Source organism: Capsicum annuum, chromosome 12, assembly GCF_002878395.1.
Source record: "Capsicum annuum cultivar UCD-10X-F1 chromosome 12, UCD10Xv1.1, whole genome shotgun sequence".
In the NCBI taxonomy this organism is placed as follows: Eukaryota; Viridiplantae; Streptophyta; class Magnoliopsida; order Solanales; family Solanaceae; genus Capsicum; species Capsicum annuum.
In genome coordinates, this window is record NC_061122.1 from 220038300 (window position 1) to 220057830 (window position 19531).

A 19531-nucleotide genomic window follows, 5' to 3' on the forward strand; every position below is an offset into this window, starting at 1 on the left:
TTCCAGCAAACAATGAAAGCACTCCTAATCCAGCTTATATAAACTAGTTTCTCCAAGATCAGCTTGTTCATAACGCCATCTTGGCATCGGTGGAACCTACACTTGCATCTACTGTTGCAACAGCCAAATCGGCAAACAAAGCATGAGCATGCCTGCACAATGCCTTTGTCAACAAATCACATACTAGAATTATCAGCCTCCAAGATCAATTCGCCCGTATTACCAAAGATTCTCGGCATGTCACTGACAATCCACATGACATACGTTCCATTGCTGATGAACTTGCAATCGGTGGAGCGCCAATCACAGATGTGCATCTTACTGTGCGAATCCTCCAGGGCCTTGCTCCCGAATATAACGCTATTTATGCAGCCATCCGGTCGCATGAAACAATGATCACCTACGAAGAACTCCATGAGAAACTTCTTGATCATGAGATCTTTCTTAGGCAAGAAAAAGCCAAATGGACACCACCAATCCTGCAATTGCTCAACGGAACAACCAAGCACCTTCAAGAAACAAAAACAATCGAAAGCAAAGAGGTAATACCTAACAAGGTAGCCAACCATGGCATTCCAACAGCTCGAGACTCATCAAATACCCAACAATGGCGCTCTCGTCGAAATCAGCAGCCCAAAATACAGACAATTTTCTTGGCTGTCAACTCTGTGATTGCCCCGGTCACTCTGCCAAAGTGTGCAGATCCCAGTCTCACAACCACTTTCAGGATCGTGCTAATTATGTTGCTCAGTTTCCACAGCAACAAGATCCATGGATTGTTGACTCCGAGGCTAACCATCACATTACAACTGATGCTCACAGTTTAGCCATTTCTCAGGACTATAACCGACCCGACGAGATCTCAATGGGAAATAATAATATCATTCCAATTTCTCACACTGGTAACACGCACTTATGTGAGTCAAATAAAAGCTGCAAAATAAATGATACCCTCTGTGCCCCAGCCATAAAAAGAAATCTTTTATCTGTCTCTAGATTTTACATGATAACAAAACATCCATTGAATTTTTGTCGTTTAATTTTTTTGTGAAGGATCTGACTACGGGGGCGCCTCTGGTGTGCGGGCAGAATAGACATGGGTTGTACGAGTGGCCGTAAGAGACAACATGCATTTTCCAACCCCAATTAAATTTAGCAGTTAGCCGTCTTCCTATTGACCTGCGGCATCAACGATTGGGGCACCCAAATCATCAAAGTTTACATAAGGAAGTCTTCAATTCTATTTTGTGATTCAAAAACTTCTTCAATTTGTAATTCTTGCAATTCAAATAAAATGCACAGATTACCTTTTCTTGAAAATGCTCTGCAAAGTCAACGACCATTGGAAATTATTTGCAGCGATTTATGGGGATCTCCCTGGTGTTGCCCACTGATCAAAAGCGTTACTATGTATTGTTTGTTGATCTTTTCAAAATATATGTGGAGATATACGCTGGAAAATAAAAGTGAAGTTAAAGATGTTTTTAAAAGTCTACATCCTCGAACGCCGCTTTAACACAAAAATTTTCTCAATTTACATTGATGGTGGTGGTGAATTTGAAGGATTATCTCCCTATTTAAAAACAAATGGCATTGAACATTTGTTCCACCCTCTTATACACCTCAACGTGTAGCTTTAGCTGAAAGACGCCACAGACACGTTGTTGACACAGCCAAAACCTTAATTCATCAAGCATCCCTTCAGTCAAACTTTTGGAGTTTTTCTTGTCATCAAGCAGTTTATCTTATCAATAAATTACCCTCAGCTACCCTAAAAGATAACTGCCTCATGAAATATTTTTTCAAGACACCCCAAAATTTGATTCCATAAGAACTTTCGGGTGTTTATGCTATCCTTGGCTGCTACCATACACAAAAAATAAGCTTGAGCCTCGTTCAACACCATGTGTATACCTAGGCTTTTCCAACAAATATTAATGCCATCAGTCGCACCTTCCACCTCAATGCCGAGTCACCCGATGGTTTCTTTCTCACTTTCCAAGTCCGAAAACGCCCTCTTCCTATGAGAAAGCTAAATGTGAACCCCATTGGAATGCTGCTATGCAAGCTGAATTTGACGCCTTTGTGAAAAACCACATGTAGACTTTGATTCCCAATGATCCTTCGAAGAATGTAGTAGACTATAAGTGACTAATTCGCATTAAGCATTATCCTGATGGCTCTATTGACAGGTATAAAGCTCAATTAGTGGCCAAAGTCTTCACTCATCGGCCTGGACTTGACCGTCATTCCACTTTCAGTCTGGTAGTTAAGCCTACAATTGCTCGCCTAGTTCTCGCCATCGTTGTTCAATATAATTGGCGTTTCAATCAACTTCATGTAAATAATGCATTCTTGCAAGTTCATTTAGAGGAACAAGTTTATATGAGACAACCTCTTGGCTTTGAGCATCAAACTATGTCCAATCATGTCGGCAAACTTAACAGAGCCATCTGCGGTCTCAAACAGGCACCTAGAGCTTGGTACACCAAGCTCAAGAACTTTTTGGTAACACCAGGTTTTTTCAAATCACAATCTGACTCATCCTTTTTCATGTTACATCATTCAGGATTCACTATTTATATACTTGTATATGTGGATGACATTATTGTTACTGGCAATCAAGAACATGGTATTCGACAAATTATCAATGCCCTTGCTCAGGGGCGGAGCTACCCTTTGGCTAGGGGTTTCATCTGAACCCCCTTCGACTGAAAATTATGTTATTTATATATGTTAAAATTATTTTTTATGTATATATAGTAGATGTTGAACCTCTTTCAGTTAGTTCGTATGTTTACTTCTGAACCCCTTAGTGAAAACCTGCCTCCGCTACTGCCTTTGCTCAATGTTTCTCTATTAAGGACCTTGGCCCCTTCAACTACTTTTTGGGTGTTGAGGTTTTATCGTATCAAGGTGGCCTACTATTATCTCAACAGAAGTATATAGAAGACCTTTTCCAAGATGCCAATATGCAAGACAGTAAAGGCGTTCCCACTCCTATGTCCATCTCTATTGTTCTTAGTGTAAATCCGGTTGATCCTATTGTTGATGGCTCTTTCTTTCGGAAAACTGTTTGCAAGCTACAATTTTTGTCCTTCACCAGACCTTACATTGCATTTACAGTAAATAAACACTCCTAGTTTATGCATTGTCGTCAAGCTAATCATTGAAAGGCTGTTAAGTGATTGCTTCGATATCTCAGTCAGACCTCCTCTTTTGGGCTTCAAATAACCCGTGAGACTGATAATCGAATTATGGTGTACTCTTGACTCTAATTGGGCCGGTGACTCTACAGACAGAACTTCCACAACTGGCTATGTTATATATCTTGGAAGTACGCCAGTCTCGTGGTCCTCCAAGAACCAGCGATCCGTCTCTCGGTCATCCACGGAAGCTGAATACCGAGTTGTAGCTGCTTCTCCTGCAGAAACCAACTGGATCACCAACCTACTGCTTGAGCTTCGTTTTTCCCTTGCTTGCATTCCGCGCATACTCTGTGATAATACTGGAACTACCTACATCTGCGGGAATCCTGTCTTTCATAGAAGATGAAGCATATTGCCATCGATTTCCACTTTGCTCGTGACCAGCTGCAACGCAAAGAGATTGAAGTCAAGCACTTACATGCTGCTGATCGAGTTGATGATGTCCTAACCAAGCCACTTCCACGTGCTTCTTCCAGTCGTATGTATGACAACTTGGGTATTGTAGACGTCAACATCAACTTGCGGGGCCGTAAAAGAGATATACAAGAATAATTTGTAATTATATCATAGTTATCCGCTTGTACAGTTGTAATTAGTTATTGTATCACTTTAGGATTGTAATTAGTTGTTGTATTACTTTAGGACTCGGTGTTGTATCAGCGCCTATATATTATCCATCAGCCTATGAATAAATGATTGCTCTTCTCATTCTCTGTCCAGCATTAGTTGTTTTATCTGTAACCACACCTGCTCTTCATCAGTGATCCTTGGTACATTCAGCAATCTCAAATCAGGTCTTCATTGTTCTGTCTCCTTGTATAAATCTTGATAGAATTTCTGCACCAACTCTTTAATCTTGGCCTGATCTTTAGTGATAACTTCCTCCACCTCTAGTTGTTCCCTAAAATTGTACCTTTTATGTGAGGTTGCAATTCTATGGAAAAAATTAGTGTTTCAGAGGAGAGAAAAAGAAGTGGGATTAGGGGAGAACCAGAAGATCAACAATGCTAATAGTATAGTCCCAAAAGAAGTCGGGAACTTTTTTTTCAACAGGAATTTTAAAGACGGAGAGCCAAGATCCAATGGGAGAATTCTATCTCTTAAACAACAATGAGAGTTAAAATTCTTTCTTGGAATGTTAGGGGTTTAAATGGGGAGAGTAAGAGGGAGAAATCTATTGGAGCAGTTGGGGGCTGATGTAATAGTTTTGGTCAAAACTAAACTAGAAGCACCGATAGATAAAATTCTGCAAAGTATCTGGAGTAATAGGTGGGTGGGGGTTCTAAAGAAGGAGGCTTAGGGGAGTCGTGTGGGAATCATAATCTTATGGGATAGGAGAATCTGGAATGCGGAATTGGTTCAAGACGGAAGACAATGCATAACTGGGAGATTTTCTGGAGTCAGTGGTGGTTTTAACCGGTACATCACAGCAGTTTATGCAAACTGCAATAGAGTAGCCAGAAGAGTGCTATGGGGGGAGCTAATAAAACTGAAGAATAACATTGCTGGCCCATGGGTAGTTTGTGGAGACGTCTCCTGGTACCCCTCAGAAAGAGCAACTACTAGTCACAGATTAACTAGTGTCAGGGTAGAGTTCTTTTCCTGCATTGAAAATTTAGAGATGGTGGACCCTCCTTTACTTGGAGGATATTTCACATGGAGAAGACGGGAGGAAAATAGTTGTGCTTCTAGAATGACAGATTTCTTCACTGTATGGAAGGGGGGGATGGGCGGGGGGAATTATAATCGGATTTCCAAAGATTGCTTCTGATCATATCCTATTGTTCTGTCTTGTGGAGATGAAGAGTGGAAAAAGTCTTACTTTAAATTTGAAAGAGAGTCAAAAAATGGTGGGAGTTTTTTAATGTAAATGGTAGACCTGGTTACATTTTCTCTGAAAAAATGAAAATGTTGAAAGTGAAACTAAAAAGAATGGAGCAAGAACAACAAGGGCAATTGGAAACAAAGAAAGGAAGATATTCTCATTACTCAACCAAATCTCAAGTTGGGAAGAAATTCAGGACCAGACGCCATGATGAACTCATACAGAAGACAGACTTGGGTATGGAGTTTGAAGAAGTGGCAAAAAAGGAAAAGTTAGCATCGAAGCATAGATCTAGAATCCAATGGCTAGGATCCTTGTAAGTTTTTGATATAGGATTAGAAAATCTTCCCTGTTATCCCTTTTGTAATTATGGATACCTGCGCAGGCTTAATTTTGTGATATGATACAAATGTTACCTTTTCCAAAAAAAAAAAAAAAACGAGATAGATACAATGATTTTTATAATCAAAAGAAAAGCTAAGGTGAAATTGGAGAAAATAGAGTGTCTTGTAAGTTGTATATAAAAATTTCTACGTCAGTCTCTTTCCTTATATCACCTCCTGGAATTCTCCTCTTGATCAATATTGTTTCCACATTATACCTTGTAAATTTTCTACATAATGTCCCATAATTTAGACATATAACTCTATTTTTAGGTATTCGAATTATTTTTAGCAGAATCCCAACACCTGCATCCATACCCCCAACAACAACAACATACACAATATATTCCCCAAAGTGGGGTCTGGGGAGGGTAAAGGGTATACAGTCCGTACCACTACCTCAGAGATGACAAACATTCTAGAGAAACATTCGAAAGACCCTCGGCTCAAGACAAACATTCTAGAGAAGGACATAATATAAGAACAAGAAACAATCACTCGAAACAAACAATAGATAATAATAAAAATAAGCCTACCACAAAGAAGTACTACACTCGACCTATTCAAAACAACAAACATCACCAAAACTCCAACACCAAGACACTATAAGCAAAGCACTATGACAGCTAGCATGGATAACAAGACAAAGCACACCTACGTACTAGCAAAGATGCACTCCTACCTACTACCATCTATCTTAATCCACATCCTCCACACTTTCCTATCTAGATTATGAATCTTAAAATTCATATTATGGGACCTAAGATTCATATCCGTACCCTCAAATCTTAAAATTCAGATCATGAAGGACCCAACCTCTAGATCACCACCCGTATCAGACACCCACATCCGAGACTGTGCAACATAGGTCACAGCTAATATTGGAGTCATGTAATCTCGTCAGTCACTACTTTTGTATCTAATATGACTACCTCATCCTTCATTTCTGATGGCCTTTTACTACTTCCAAATTGCAAGAGAAAATAATTGAGGGAGGTTCGTGACAAATTTTCAATTTAAAGCTTGTTTTGACACCGAATATACAACACATCTCTGCTTGAAGGAAATTTGAGCTTCCATCGTAGATGCAAAGGTTAAATGATACACAGCATATACCATTCATCGGGAATTGAAATGAATACACAACTTCAGATCTATAAAATGCAGATTTAAACAGAGATTTTAGAGAAATGATCATTTACCAAGAACAGCAAGCACTCTCCAATTAACAAAAAGTCCTAGCAAATAAGACAACATGATCCCGATTGTAACAGAGAGCTGCATGATAGAAAAGTTAGCATGTGATTTACTTAACACGAATAACCTTGGTCAATCAAAATTTCAAGTCACTAGCATTACCTGGTTGACCGACCCCAGTCCCCCTCTCAGGTTTTGAGGTGCTATCTCAGCAATATATACAGGAACCTGAAATAAGCATGAAAATGGGAAGCAACAAGTTTTTGACACTTTGAAAATGTTCAATAATCCATAAAAGTAAAAAAGAAGAGGATTGATAAATTTAATGTGTACCGTGTAAGAGATTATGCCGACCCCAAAACCTTCCAATAATCTTCCCATGTATAAGAAGGACAGATCCTAGATCAATATTAAAATCAAAAATGGAGATAAAAATATTGCAATTTGAGGAACAGCATGAGGAAAATAACATTATCATTAGCATCAGAGGAGAATTATCTTACTTTGGCAAATGAGATGGAAAGCCAACCAATGATGTTAGGTATAGCAGATATCATTAAAGACTGCAAGTAGGATGAAAAGGCTTGAGTATCCACTGGTTCACAATAGGCAAGATGAAAAAAAAATCTAGAGCCCTATTGATGCCATGATCTTACCCCTTTTCGTCCAATGTACTCGGCAATTTGACCACTAGATATTGCCCCAACCATAGCACCCACATTAGATAAAGAACCGAATAAAGAGAACTGGAAAGATTTGCTCTGGTCAGCAATTGTTCTCAAGCAGATAAATCGAATTACATAAAGAAAAATGAACCGTTACCTCAGATACAGTGAGCTTCAGATCATTGATTATAGCAGTTTGTGTAGGCGATGAGTAACCAGACTACAAAAAAGCAACCCAAGAAAGAACAAACAATTGATCAAATAGAGACATAAGCACATAAATACAGAAATACATACATATTAGAAAGCAGACAACTAGAACTTCAACATCTAGAATTACTAAACATATAGGTCAGAAACAGGCCATTCAAATTGAAATGGAAGATTCTATACCAATAAGGAAGCAACCTTTTAGCCCATTTATCCGTTTATCACTTAAAAGAAAGACGCAAAGTCTATTTTCATTTCCATACCAGTCAAGTAAGACTCCATAAAAAGAGAAACTTCAGTCTCTAGAAGTACTACAGATTTAAGTTAAATAGAATACCATTAAAGACTCAACCTTTTATACAAATTGATCTCTTTATCACTTAAAAGGAAAACTACAAAGTTCTTTCTCATTCCCATATACCAGCCAAGAAAGTGCATGCTACATAAGTGAAACTTCAATCTCTAAACTAATAAAGGGTTACACTAACAAAAATGTCAGTAAAGACTCAACCTTTTAGCCATATTGATGCCTTTATCACTTAAATGTAAGGTAAAAAGCTCATTTCGTTCCCATACCAGCCAAGAAAAAGCAGACGACATAAGGGAAACTTAAACAAACAACAACATATCCAATGTAATTCCATATAAAGGGAAAACTTCAGTCTAGAATTACAACAGATTTAAGTTATCAAGGACAGCAGTAAAGACTCGACCATTTTAGCCAGATTGATCCCTTTATCACTTTAAAGAAAAGTTCAGAGTTCATTCTCGTTCCCATACCAGCCAAGATATCAGACTACCTAAAGGGAAACTTGAATCTCTAAAACCATTATAGATTTAAGTTAACAAGAATGTCAATACAGACTCGACCTTTTAGCCAAATTGATTCCATTATCACTTGAAAGAAAAGTACAAAGATCATTCTCATTCCCATCCTAGCAAAGAAAGTGGGGACAGCTATTTAAGGGAAACTTCAATCTCTAAAACTACTACAAATTTAAATTAACAAGACTGCCAATAACTACTCAACCTTTTAGCCAAATTGATCCTTTTATCCCTATAAAGAACAGTACATAGTTTATCTTAATTCCCCATATCAGCAAAGAAAGTGCAGACTACACAAGGGAAACTTCAATCTCTAAGACTACTACAGATTTAAGCTACCAAGAAAGTCAATAAAGACTCAACCTTCGAACCAAACTGATCCCTTTATTACGTAAAAGAAAAGTACTAAGTTCATTCTCATTCCCATACCAGCCAAGAAACTGCAGACTACATCAAGGAAACTTCAAGTTGGGAGGTCCTAAAGGGTGATGTGATGGCTACAATACAGAACTTTCATTCTCAGGAAGTTTTTGAGAAGAGTTTCAATGCAACTTATATAGCCCTTATTCCTAAAAAGAATGGGGCCAAGGAATTGAGAGACTTCAGACCTATTACCTTAATAGGGAGCATATACAAGATAATATCCAAGATTCTCACAGAGGGCTGAAGAAAGTGATGCATAAGCTAGTGGATACACAACAAATGGCATTTTTGAGAGGCAGCCAGATGATTGATGCAGTTCTGATTGCTAATGAATGTGTAGATTCCAGACTTAAAAGATAAAGACTCCAGGGATCATTTGGGCATTGAAAAGGCATATGACCACGTGAACTGGAACTTTTCTTGAAATTCTGCAGAAGATGGGGTTTGGTGAGAAGTGGGTTAGGTAAATTAGATTTCGTTTAGCACTGTCAGATTCTCGGTGTTGATAAATGGTTCATCTGAAGGGTTTTTCCCTTCACAAAGAGGTTTGAGACAAGGTGATCCATTGTCACCTTTTCTTTTTATTCTGATAAGGGGAGGAATTAATGTTGGGTTCAATTGGTGTGAATGGAAAATGGAGAGAAGCAACCTTTTATGAAAAGACATTGTTTTGGAAAAGGAGTGACTGTTCAGATAGTTGTGTCTTTTCAGAAATAGACACAATGTTTCGAATAACAGACATGACTCTTCCAAAGGATACACCTTTTCGGATGAACCATTGCCACCTTTCGGAAGGGGCACTTGACGGCTATATAAACCTGCATTTATCCACAAGTTTTGGTATGAAAAATTTTCTGAAATACAAACTCTTCTTGTCTTCAAAACATTCCTTGTGATCAATCAAATCGTTGAGTGAGTTCGACGAATCCAATTATTTGAGGTACCACTATAGTTGGATTGAAAACCATTTTATCCTGTGAGGAAGATTACAAAACCTCGGGTACAGTGAGGAAAATTATTCCTTAAGGACACTCCATGAAGTCGGGGGACTTAGCTTTACATTTCTGTTTCACCTTAATTTCTGAAAAAATAAAACACACTTCTTAGAAAGATCACTTTGATCTTGTGTTGAGGGTTTTGTTGTACTTCATAGTGTTCTTGTTTTAAACTTGAACTAGTGTTGAAGTTATTGTGTCAAATTACAGATTCTTGTACCCGAAAACGTTGAAAAACAACAATCTTAAGGAATAATCTTTAGAAAAAGAAAAAAAAAAAAAATTTTGCTTGTTTGGTGAAATTTTCTTTTCACTAAAGTTTTTTTTTTCAAATCTGTATAGCTTGGTTTCTAGAGATTAAAGCTTTTAGCTTTCTACTCCGTTTGAACTTAACTAGTGCTTTGAAGAAATAAAATCTTCATCACAAGTTAAAGATCACTCGGTTGACGATTGGAAGTCATAAAAACTTCATCATTAAACTAGAAACAAGAAGTGTTTAAAGTTGCTGCAATTTTTTAATAAGTATTTCGATATACTTAAGGTACTGTCTTGTGGTGACAGGAAAATAATGACTGATAGTCAAATGCATGATGCTGGAACAACTATGGCGGAAATTGTAGTATTGCCACGACGAGTCATACTAATGCTCCGCAAGCTATGGCACCAGCGGAGAAACCCGGAAAGTTCACAGGTATTGACTTCAAGAGATGACAGCAGAAAATGTTCTTCTACCTCACAACTCTGTGTCTTCAAAGGTTCACGGTAGAGGAAGCTCCGGAGGTGCCCGAGGGAACCTCTGAAAAAGAACGCTTCGTGATTGTGGAGGCCTGGAAACACTCAGATTTCCTTTGCAGAAATTATATCTAAAGTGGTCTCCAAGATAACCTTTACAATGTGTATAGCGGAACCAAGACTGCAAAAGAGTTATGGGGAACGCTAGAACGGAAGTACAAGACGGAGGATGCCGGAACTAAAAAGTTCTTTGTTGCAAGATTCCTAGAGTACAAAATGATAGACAACAAGTCTGTTGTTTCCCAAGTGCAGAAACTACAAGTGATCATCCATGATCTCCTAGCGAAAGGTATGATTTTGACAAATACCGTTGTTGAACAATTTAAAAATGTTCTTAGTATTCACATGAACTTTATTGTAGGTTTGATTATGAATGAAACATTTCAAGTAGTGACAATAATAGAGAAGCTACCACCTATGTGGAAAGACTTCAAAAACTATTTGAAACACAAACGTAAGGAGATGTCAGTCGAAGATCTGATTGAACGACTATGCATTGAAGAAGATAACAAGGCTGCGGAAAGAAGGTCAAGAGGCAATTCTGCAATGAGTGGAGCAAACATTGTAGAAGATGACCAAAACAACTCTAAAAAACAAAAAAAAATTGGAAATGAAAGCAATCAATCCAAAAAGAAATTCAAGGGAAAGTGCTTCAACTGTGGCAAGATTGGCCACAAGTCTACAGATTGTCATGCCCCGAAGAAAGGGAAGAAGAAGGACCAAGAAAATCTGGCCGAGTCTAAGAAAGAAATGGATAATCTGTGTGCTATGCTTTTCGAATGCAACTTGGTGGAAAATCCTCGTGAATGGTGGATGGATTCTGGTGCCACCCGCCATGTTTGTGCTAACAAGAAGTTGTTTTCGACATTCGCTCCAGCTCAAGTAGAAGAAAAAATCTACATGACAAACTCCACTACTGCAAAAGTGGAAGGAACAGAAAAAGTGTGCTTGAAGATGACTTCCGGCAAAGTGTTGACACTTAACAATGTCTTGTATATTCCTAAGTTACGAAAGAACTTGATTTCTATTTCACTTCTAGACAAGAACAGATTCAAATGTGTATTTGTTTCCGAAAAGATTGTACTTAGTAAAGGAGAAGTGTATGTAGAAAAAGGCTACCTCAATGAGGGCCTATTCAAAATGAATGTAATGAATGTTGAAATCAATAAAAATTCAAATTCTTCTTACTTGCTTGAGTCTCCCAATTTGTGGCATAAACGACTAGGCCATGTTAATTACAAAACATTACGGAAACTGATTAACTTAGAAGTTTTGCCAAACTTTAAGTGCAATAAATCAAAGTGTCAAACTTATGTAGAATCAAAGTATGCTAAGCATCCGTATAAGTCCGTTGAAAAGAATTCCAATCCCTTAGACTTAATCTACACTGACATTTGTGATATGAAGTCAACACCATCACGTGGTGGGAAAAAGTATTTCATAACTTTCATTGATGACTGCACTAGATATTGTTATGTCTACTTGCTAAATAGTAAGGATGAAACAATAGATTCGTTTAGGCAATACCAAACTGAAGTTGAAAATAAATCAAAGAAAAAGATCAAAACTATAAGAAGTGATAGGGGCGGAGAATATGAATCTCCCTTCGCCGAAATATTTGTAGAAAATGAAATTGTCCATCAAACTAAGGCCCCGTATTCACCTCAATCTAATGAAATTGCGAAAAGGAAAAAAACGAACTTTGAAGGAAATGATGAATGCCTTACTTATAAGTTCAGGTTTACCGCAAAGCTTGTGGGGGAGGCTATCCTTACAGCCAACCGAATACTCAATGGAGTTCCCCATAGTAAGACACAATCAATTCCTTATGAAAAATGGAAAGGAAGGAAACCCAACTTGAAATATTTCAAAGTGTGGGGGTGTCTAGCAAAGGTCCAAGTTCCTATGCCTAAAAGGGTTAAGATAAAACCTAAAACAGTGGACTGCGTGTTCATAGGATATGCTAAAAGTAGTAAAGCATGTCGGTTTTTGGTTCATAAATCCGAACATCCGGATATTAATAAAAATACGGTAATTGAATCAGATAACGTTGAATTCTTTGAAAACATTTATCCGTATAAAACTAGACATGAATAGTCTATTGGAGGGTCTAAATGACCTCGAGATGAACCAAGTAAGAATGTACATAATGATGAGAATCCAAGACGTAGTACACATCAAAGAACGTCAACTTCGTTTGGATCGGATTTTGTAACATTTCTCTTAGAAAATGAGCCTCAAACATTTAAGGAAGCGATGGCGTCTTCGGACTTATCCTTTTGGAAAGAGGCAGTCAATAGTGAGATTGATTCAATCTTAAGCAACCATACGTGGGAGTTGGTTGATCTTCCTCCAGGAAATAAACCTTTAGGTTCTAAATGGATCTTCAAAAGGAAAAAAGAAAGCGGATGGTACTATTGACAAATACAAGGTAAGACTTGTAGTAAAAGGCTTCAAACAAAAAGAAAGCCTTGATTACTTTGATACATACTCGCCGGTAACAAGGATAACGTCAATTCGAATGTTAATTGCCTTGGCGGCGGTATATGGTCTTCAAATCTATCAAATGGATGTGAAAACCGCATTCCTAAATGGAGAATTGGAGGAAGAAATTTACATGGAACAGCCTAAAGGTTTTGTGGTTCCAGGAAAAGAAAATAAGGTGTGTAAACTTGTTAAGTCACTTTATGGACTAACCAAGCACCTAAGCAATGACATGCAAAGTTTGACCAAACCATTTTGGCAAATGGAATCAAAATTAATGAATGTGATAAATGTGTTTATATTAAAGACACTCCAAATCACCAAGTCGTTGTGTGTTTATATGTGGATGATATGTTGATCATCAGTAGAGACATTTCAGACATAAATGCAATGAAACGAATGCTCGAGATCAAGTTTGATATGAAAGATCTTAGAGTTGCGGATGTGATCTTAGCGATAAGAATCCATAGAGCTCCACAAGGGTTGGCATTATCACAGTCTCATTACATCATTACATCGAAAAGGTACTTGACAAATTCAAGTATATGAAATTTGGTATTGCCAAGACTCCATTGGATGTGAGCTTTGCACTTCGAAAAAATGAAGGTGAAAGTGACTCACAATTGGAGTACGCAAGAGTATTGGGATGTTTAATGTATATAATGAACTGTACACGACCAGACATAGCATGCGTTATTAGTAAGTTGAGTCGGTACACGAGTAATCCTAATAAAACTCATTGGATGGCAATGAAAAGAGTTTTGAGGTATCTTAAATACACTCAAGACTACACTTTGCATTATAATAAATATCCTGCGGTACTTGAAGGATATAGTGATGTAAATTGAATTATCGGATCGAACGAAGTAAAATCCATGAGTGGATATGTATTTACTATCGGTAGAGGAGCGGTCTCTTGGAAATCATCCAAACAGACTTGTATTGCTCGCTCCACAATGGAATCTGAATTTATCGCATTAGATAAAGCCGGTGAAGAAGCAGAATGGCTCGGAATTTCTTGGAAGATATTCCTTATTGGCCCAAACCAGTGGCACTAGTATGTATACACTGTGATAGCCAAGCGGAGATAGGTAGGGTAGGGAGCATGATGTACAACGGTAAATCTCGTCACATAAGACAGAGACATAATACCATTAGAGAACTTTTCTCTAGTGGAATTATCACTGTTGACTGTATGAAGTCAAAGGATAATGTGTCGGATCCACTTACAAAAGGCCTATCTAGAGAAGAAATTGAGATAACATCCAAGGGAATGGGTTTAAGGCCTAGGATAAGTCAGCATAGCGATAACTCTACCTAGCAGACTGGAGATCCCAAGAGCTACGTTCAAGGAGATCAAACAAAGTTGTGTCTCATAGGTTTAACATTGTCAAAATAACAACTCATTCTCATGATGTAAATAATGTTTAGTAAACAAGGATAAGACTTAAGGTGAAAAGTCTTTTAATGATTATCTAAATTTGACAGATTTGACCAAATAGTTTAATCTATAGGGTTGAACGTTTAGAAATCACCTATGTGAGGGCGAAGTGGAAGCCGCTTCAAAGAGAATGATAGTAAAGGCCTATTCTCTAAGCTCTCATGAGACCGAGACGTGTTCATGGCTGAAAAGAACAAAACCGTGAGAACTATAAATGGTAAAAGGCTGGTTGTGTGACATGTGTTGTCTAGGTGTACATTAAAGCTCGACGGTTCAAAGATATCAAATCTACCGAATGACCGAGTGCATTCAATGCATGTTCACTACGGAAAGTTCAAAGGGAAACCACTTTTCCTAATGCAATCAGTCTTTGCTTGATGATCACATATTTGTCCGAAAGTTTTACAAAGAATAGTCATTCCCCATTCATGTGGGGGATTGTTGGGTTCAATTGGTGTGAATGGAAAATGGAGGGACACAACCTTTTATGAAAAGACATTGTTTTGGAAAAGGAGTGACTGTTCAGATAGTTGTGTCTGTTCAGAAAAAGACACAATGTTTCGAATGAACAGACATGACTCTTCCAAAGGATACACCTTTTTGGATGAACCATTGCCACCTTTCGGAAGGGGCACTTGATGGCTATATAGACCTGCATTTATCCACAGGTTTTGGTATGAAAAATTTTCTGAAATACAAACTCTTCTTGTCTTCAAAACATTCCTTGTGATCAATCAAATCGTTGAGTGAGTTCAACGAATCCAATTATTTGAGGTACCACTATAGTTGGATTGAAAACCATTTTATCCTGTGAGGAAAATTCCAAAACCTCGAGTACAGTGAGGGGAATTATTCCTTAAGGACACTCCGTGAAGTTGGGGGACTTAGCTTTACATTTCTGTTTCATCTTAATTTCTGAAAAAATAAAACACACTTCTTACAAAGATCACTTTGATCTTGTGTTGAGGGTGTTGTTATACTTCATAGTGTTCTTGTTTTAAACTTGAATTAGTGTTGAAGTAATTGTGTCAAATTACAGATTCTTGTACCCGAAAACGTTGAAAAACAACAATTAACAATATGGTGAAGACTATGCACCACAATGGGTGGATAAAGGGCTTCAATGTATCAAAGGGACAAAATGAGGCGGTGGAAGTAATGCACCTTCAATACGCAAATGATACTCTCATTTTTTGTGATGCGGAGGAGAGTCAGTTGAAGTATTTGAGGATTATCCTTATTCTGTTTGAGGCCACTTCAGGTCTCCACATTAATTGAAAAAAAAGTCATATTTTCCAATTAATAAGGTGACAAGGTTTCAAATTTTGGCTGGAATCTTGGGCAGTGAGATAGGGAAGATCCCAACAGTTTACCTAAGAATGCCCTTGGCAGCAAAAAGTAAATCCAAGGAGAGTTGGAATGGTGTTCAGGAAAGATGCGAAAAAAGATTAACGAGATGAAAAACTCATTACTTATCAATGGGAGGAAGATTGGTGCCGATCAACTCTGTCTTAGATGCTATACCTACCTATTTGATGTCATTATTTCCTCTTCCTAACAATGTGGAAGAAGGAATTGATGCTCTTAGAAGAAACTTTTTGTGGCACAGCAATAAGGAGAAAAAAGTTTACCATTTGGTCAAATGGAAAACCGTACTGTTGGCCAAGAATCATGGAGGTTTGGATATCAGAAGTCTGAGAAAGCAAAACAGAAGTCTTCTAATGAAACGGCTTTGGAGACTGCCCAAGGAAAAACAAACTTTATAGGGCACTGTGATTACAAAAAGGTATGAAATGATGGGTTCTGGAAGACTAAAGAAGTGAATACCACTTATGGAACCAGCTTATGGAGATCAATTAGGAACTTATGGCATGGATTCTCCGAAAGAATTGATTTTAATGTGAAAGATGGCAAGAGGATTCTGTTCTGGCAGGATAACTGGTTAGGGAATGTTACTCTCAAGCAAATGTTTTCTGACATTTTATTACTAAATCAGCAGCAAGAATCTACTCTACATGAAGTATGGTCTAATCAAGGTTGGAATTTAACCTATAGAAGATTGATGCAAGATTGGGAGATTGAAAATTGGACAGTTTTTATGGCACGCTAGACCAGTGCAAAGGGATACAGGAAGGGAAAGACACCTTACGATGGAAATGTCATAGTAAGGGCATTTTCACTCTAAATTCTGCATACAAGGACATGAACCAGATGGGTTCTCAGATTAATTTTCTACATGGAAGCTTATATGGAAAATCAAAATTCCACACGAAGTAGCTATTTTTACTTGGCTGGTTGTGAAAGAAGCTGCTTTTAACTCAGGAGAACCTACAGAAGAGGGGCATACATTAGTGCTCCAGATGTTTCTTTTGTGAAAAGAACGCATAGACAATTAACCATCTGTTCCTTCATTGTAAAGTGGTGACCCAGCTATGGAATCTATTTATCAACTTCAGAGGCATTAGATGGACCATGCTACAGAAGAGGCATTATTAAGTTGGAATACTGAGGGGGAAGGCCGCTATGGAAAGAGAGGAATTCTAGGTGATTTGAAGACAGGAGCAGCTCTATACAAAAGTTAAAAATGAATTGCATTATAAGTTTTTGCTATTGGTGTAGTTCAAAGTATATAGATGATCCAATTTCTACTATAGATATCTTAAGATCCTTGTAAGAAGAGATAAGATCTAGAGGAAGTGTATGTTTTTGTTCTTTTGACTGTTGGGTCATTGATATAAATTTTCGCTCCCAGCATTATGTGCTGATGATTTATACACAAAATCTGTTACCTTCGTCAAAAAAAAAAAAAAAAAAACTACAGATTTAAGTTAAAAGGAATGCCAATAAAGACTCAACCTTTTAGCGAAACTGACTCCTTTATCAGTTAAAAGAAAGGTCGAAGGTTCGTTCTCATTCCCATACCAGCCAAGAAAGTGCAGATTACATAAGAAATAAGCATTTGGAACATTAAGACTTCAAAGAGGGTTATGTTGATACATAGACTTATCAATTACACCAGATGAAACACAACCTATCCAAATGGAAAATTCAATCTCTAGAATTACTACAGATTAAGTTAACAAGAATGCCAATAAAGACTCGACCTTTTAGCAAAATTGATCCCTTCTACCACTAAAAGAGAAAAGTAAAACACTTCATCCTCATTCGAAGTTATCATCTTTTAGGAAATCGCTACTTATCAAAGAAGAAAACAGAAACTTGAACAAGAAAAAGAAAGAGATAAAGAATGGAAAAAGAAGGTTGCACAAATTGTAAGCACCCTCCACCACCAATCCTAAGTTCATGAGTTCGATTCGACAAGGGAGCAAAAAAGGCGGGAGCTCCTTCTGACCATAAAAAAATTAAAAAGGGATAAAGAATGGGACATGAGGGGTTTCTCAAATAGTAAGTACCCCTCCACCTCGAATCCTAAGTTTGTGAGTTCGAGTCAACAAGGAAGCAAAAAAGAACTTGAACAAGAAAAAGGGATCAAGAATGAGACAAAAGGGATATCTCGAATCGTAAGCACCCTCCAACTCCGATCCTAAGATCATGACTTCGAGTCAATAAGAGAGCAGAAAAGGCAGGAACTCTCAGGGATGAGCATAAAAACAAAAGGGATAAAGAATGGGACAAAGGGGTTGCTCGAATTGTAAGTACCCTCCACCTCCAATCCTAACATCATGAGTCGGAGTCATCAAGGGGCCAAAAAAATCCTAACATCATGAGTTTGAGTCAACAAGGGAGCAAAAAAAGCGGGAGCTCCGGGGAGGGCTATAAACAAAAAATTAAAAAAGAGATAAAGAAAAGCTATACATACAATGGGACCTAAAGTAACAATGATAATACAAGCAACAACTGAAATTGGACAAGAGGGATTGCTCGAATCATAAGCACCCTCTACCTCCAATCCTAAGTTCATGAGTTCGAGTCAACAAGAAAGAAAAAAGGGAGGATAAAGAATTGGACAAGGGGGGTTGCTCAAATAGTAAATACCCTCCACCTCAAATCCTAAAATCATGAGTTCGATTCAACAAGGCAGCAAAAATGGTGGAAGCTCCTTCTGACGATTAAAAAAAAATTAAAAAGGGATAAAGAATGGGACATGAGGGGTTTTCCAAATAGTAAGTACCCTCCACCTCTAATCCTAAGTTCGTGAGTTCGAGCCAACAAGGAAGCAAAAAAGAACTTGAACAAGAAAAAGGGATCAAGAATGAGACAAAAAAGGGTTGCTCGAATAGTAAGTACCCTCCACATGCAATCCTAACATCATGAGTTCGAGTGAGCAAAAAACGCGGGAGCTCCTTCTAGCTATTAAAAAAAAAAGACGGGGGGGGCGGGGGGGGGGGGGGGGGGTGAATAAAGAATAGCAATACATACAGTGAAACCAAACTGGATAGGACCCAAAGCAACGATCATAACACAAGCAAGAACTGAAACTGAACTATCACGAATAGCTTGTGAAGAACCCAAAAACATGCTGGAAGTTTGTGCTGAACCCATTCTATACCAACTTCCAGTATGTAAAAATGGTTTCCTTAGATCCCCACCTCCTCCTCTTCCATCTTCATTATTTTTCTCTTCTCTAAAACTCATCTTCTTTTCTTCTTTTTTTTGGGTTAAAATTCAAGAATGCAAGAACCCAAGATGGGATTTACTAGTTATATTAGTAATAGATCAAGAAACAGCAAGTCCTTGGTATTCAGACAAGTAATATGGACATTATTGGGATGCTACAATTAGTTAAACAAATGTTTGCTTTTTTGTCTTTTAAAGGTGACATGTACTTGCTGTAAGAAGAACAGAGAGAAAGAGACGAAAATTATATGAGTTGGCAAATCTAGCAGGACTAATGATTTCGACTGTAATTACACATGATAAAAAGTTTAACATGCTTTCACCGTTTCATTTTATTTGATACTATTTTAAATACTTTCTCTATTTCATTTTATTTGACACTTATATTAATTTTTATTTTATTTTATTTAATTTTTATACTAATTTTAAATATTCTCTCTATTTCATTTTATTTGACACTCATATTAATTTTAATTTTATTTTATTTTATTTAATTCTTATACT

The 19531-nt window shown here is 37.6% G+C and overlaps 1 protein-coding gene across 2 annotated transcripts in view; it reads right to left on the reverse strand.

Annotated features, from left to right (window-relative positions):
* The window catches only part of LOC107851371 (sugar transporter ERD6-like 6), a 28369-nt gene extending 9113 nt beyond the window's left edge, over nt 1-19256 (reverse strand). The window contains exons 1-7 of one of the 2 annotated variants that reach the window (XM_047401183.1): nt 18830-19256; nt 7437-7499; nt 7271-7360; nt 7118-7177; nt 6948-7013; nt 6777-6842; nt 6620-6695 (exon numbers count right to left, since the gene is read on the reverse strand). In XM_047401183.1, coding sequence (XP_047257139.1) covers nt 6620-6695; nt 6777-6842; nt 6948-7013; nt 7118-7177; nt 7271-7360; nt 7437-7499; nt 18830-19045 — 637 coding nt within the window. In that variant the 5' untranslated portion in view covers nt 19046-19256. Of the gene's footprint in view, nt 1-6619; nt 6696-6776; nt 6843-6947; nt 7014-7117; nt 7178-7270; nt 7361-7436; nt 7500-8929; nt 9313-18829 lie in introns of those variants that run through there. The other variant, XM_016696370.2, reaches the window with a different exon arrangement.
* Nucleotides 19257-19531: the final 275 nt, after the last annotated feature.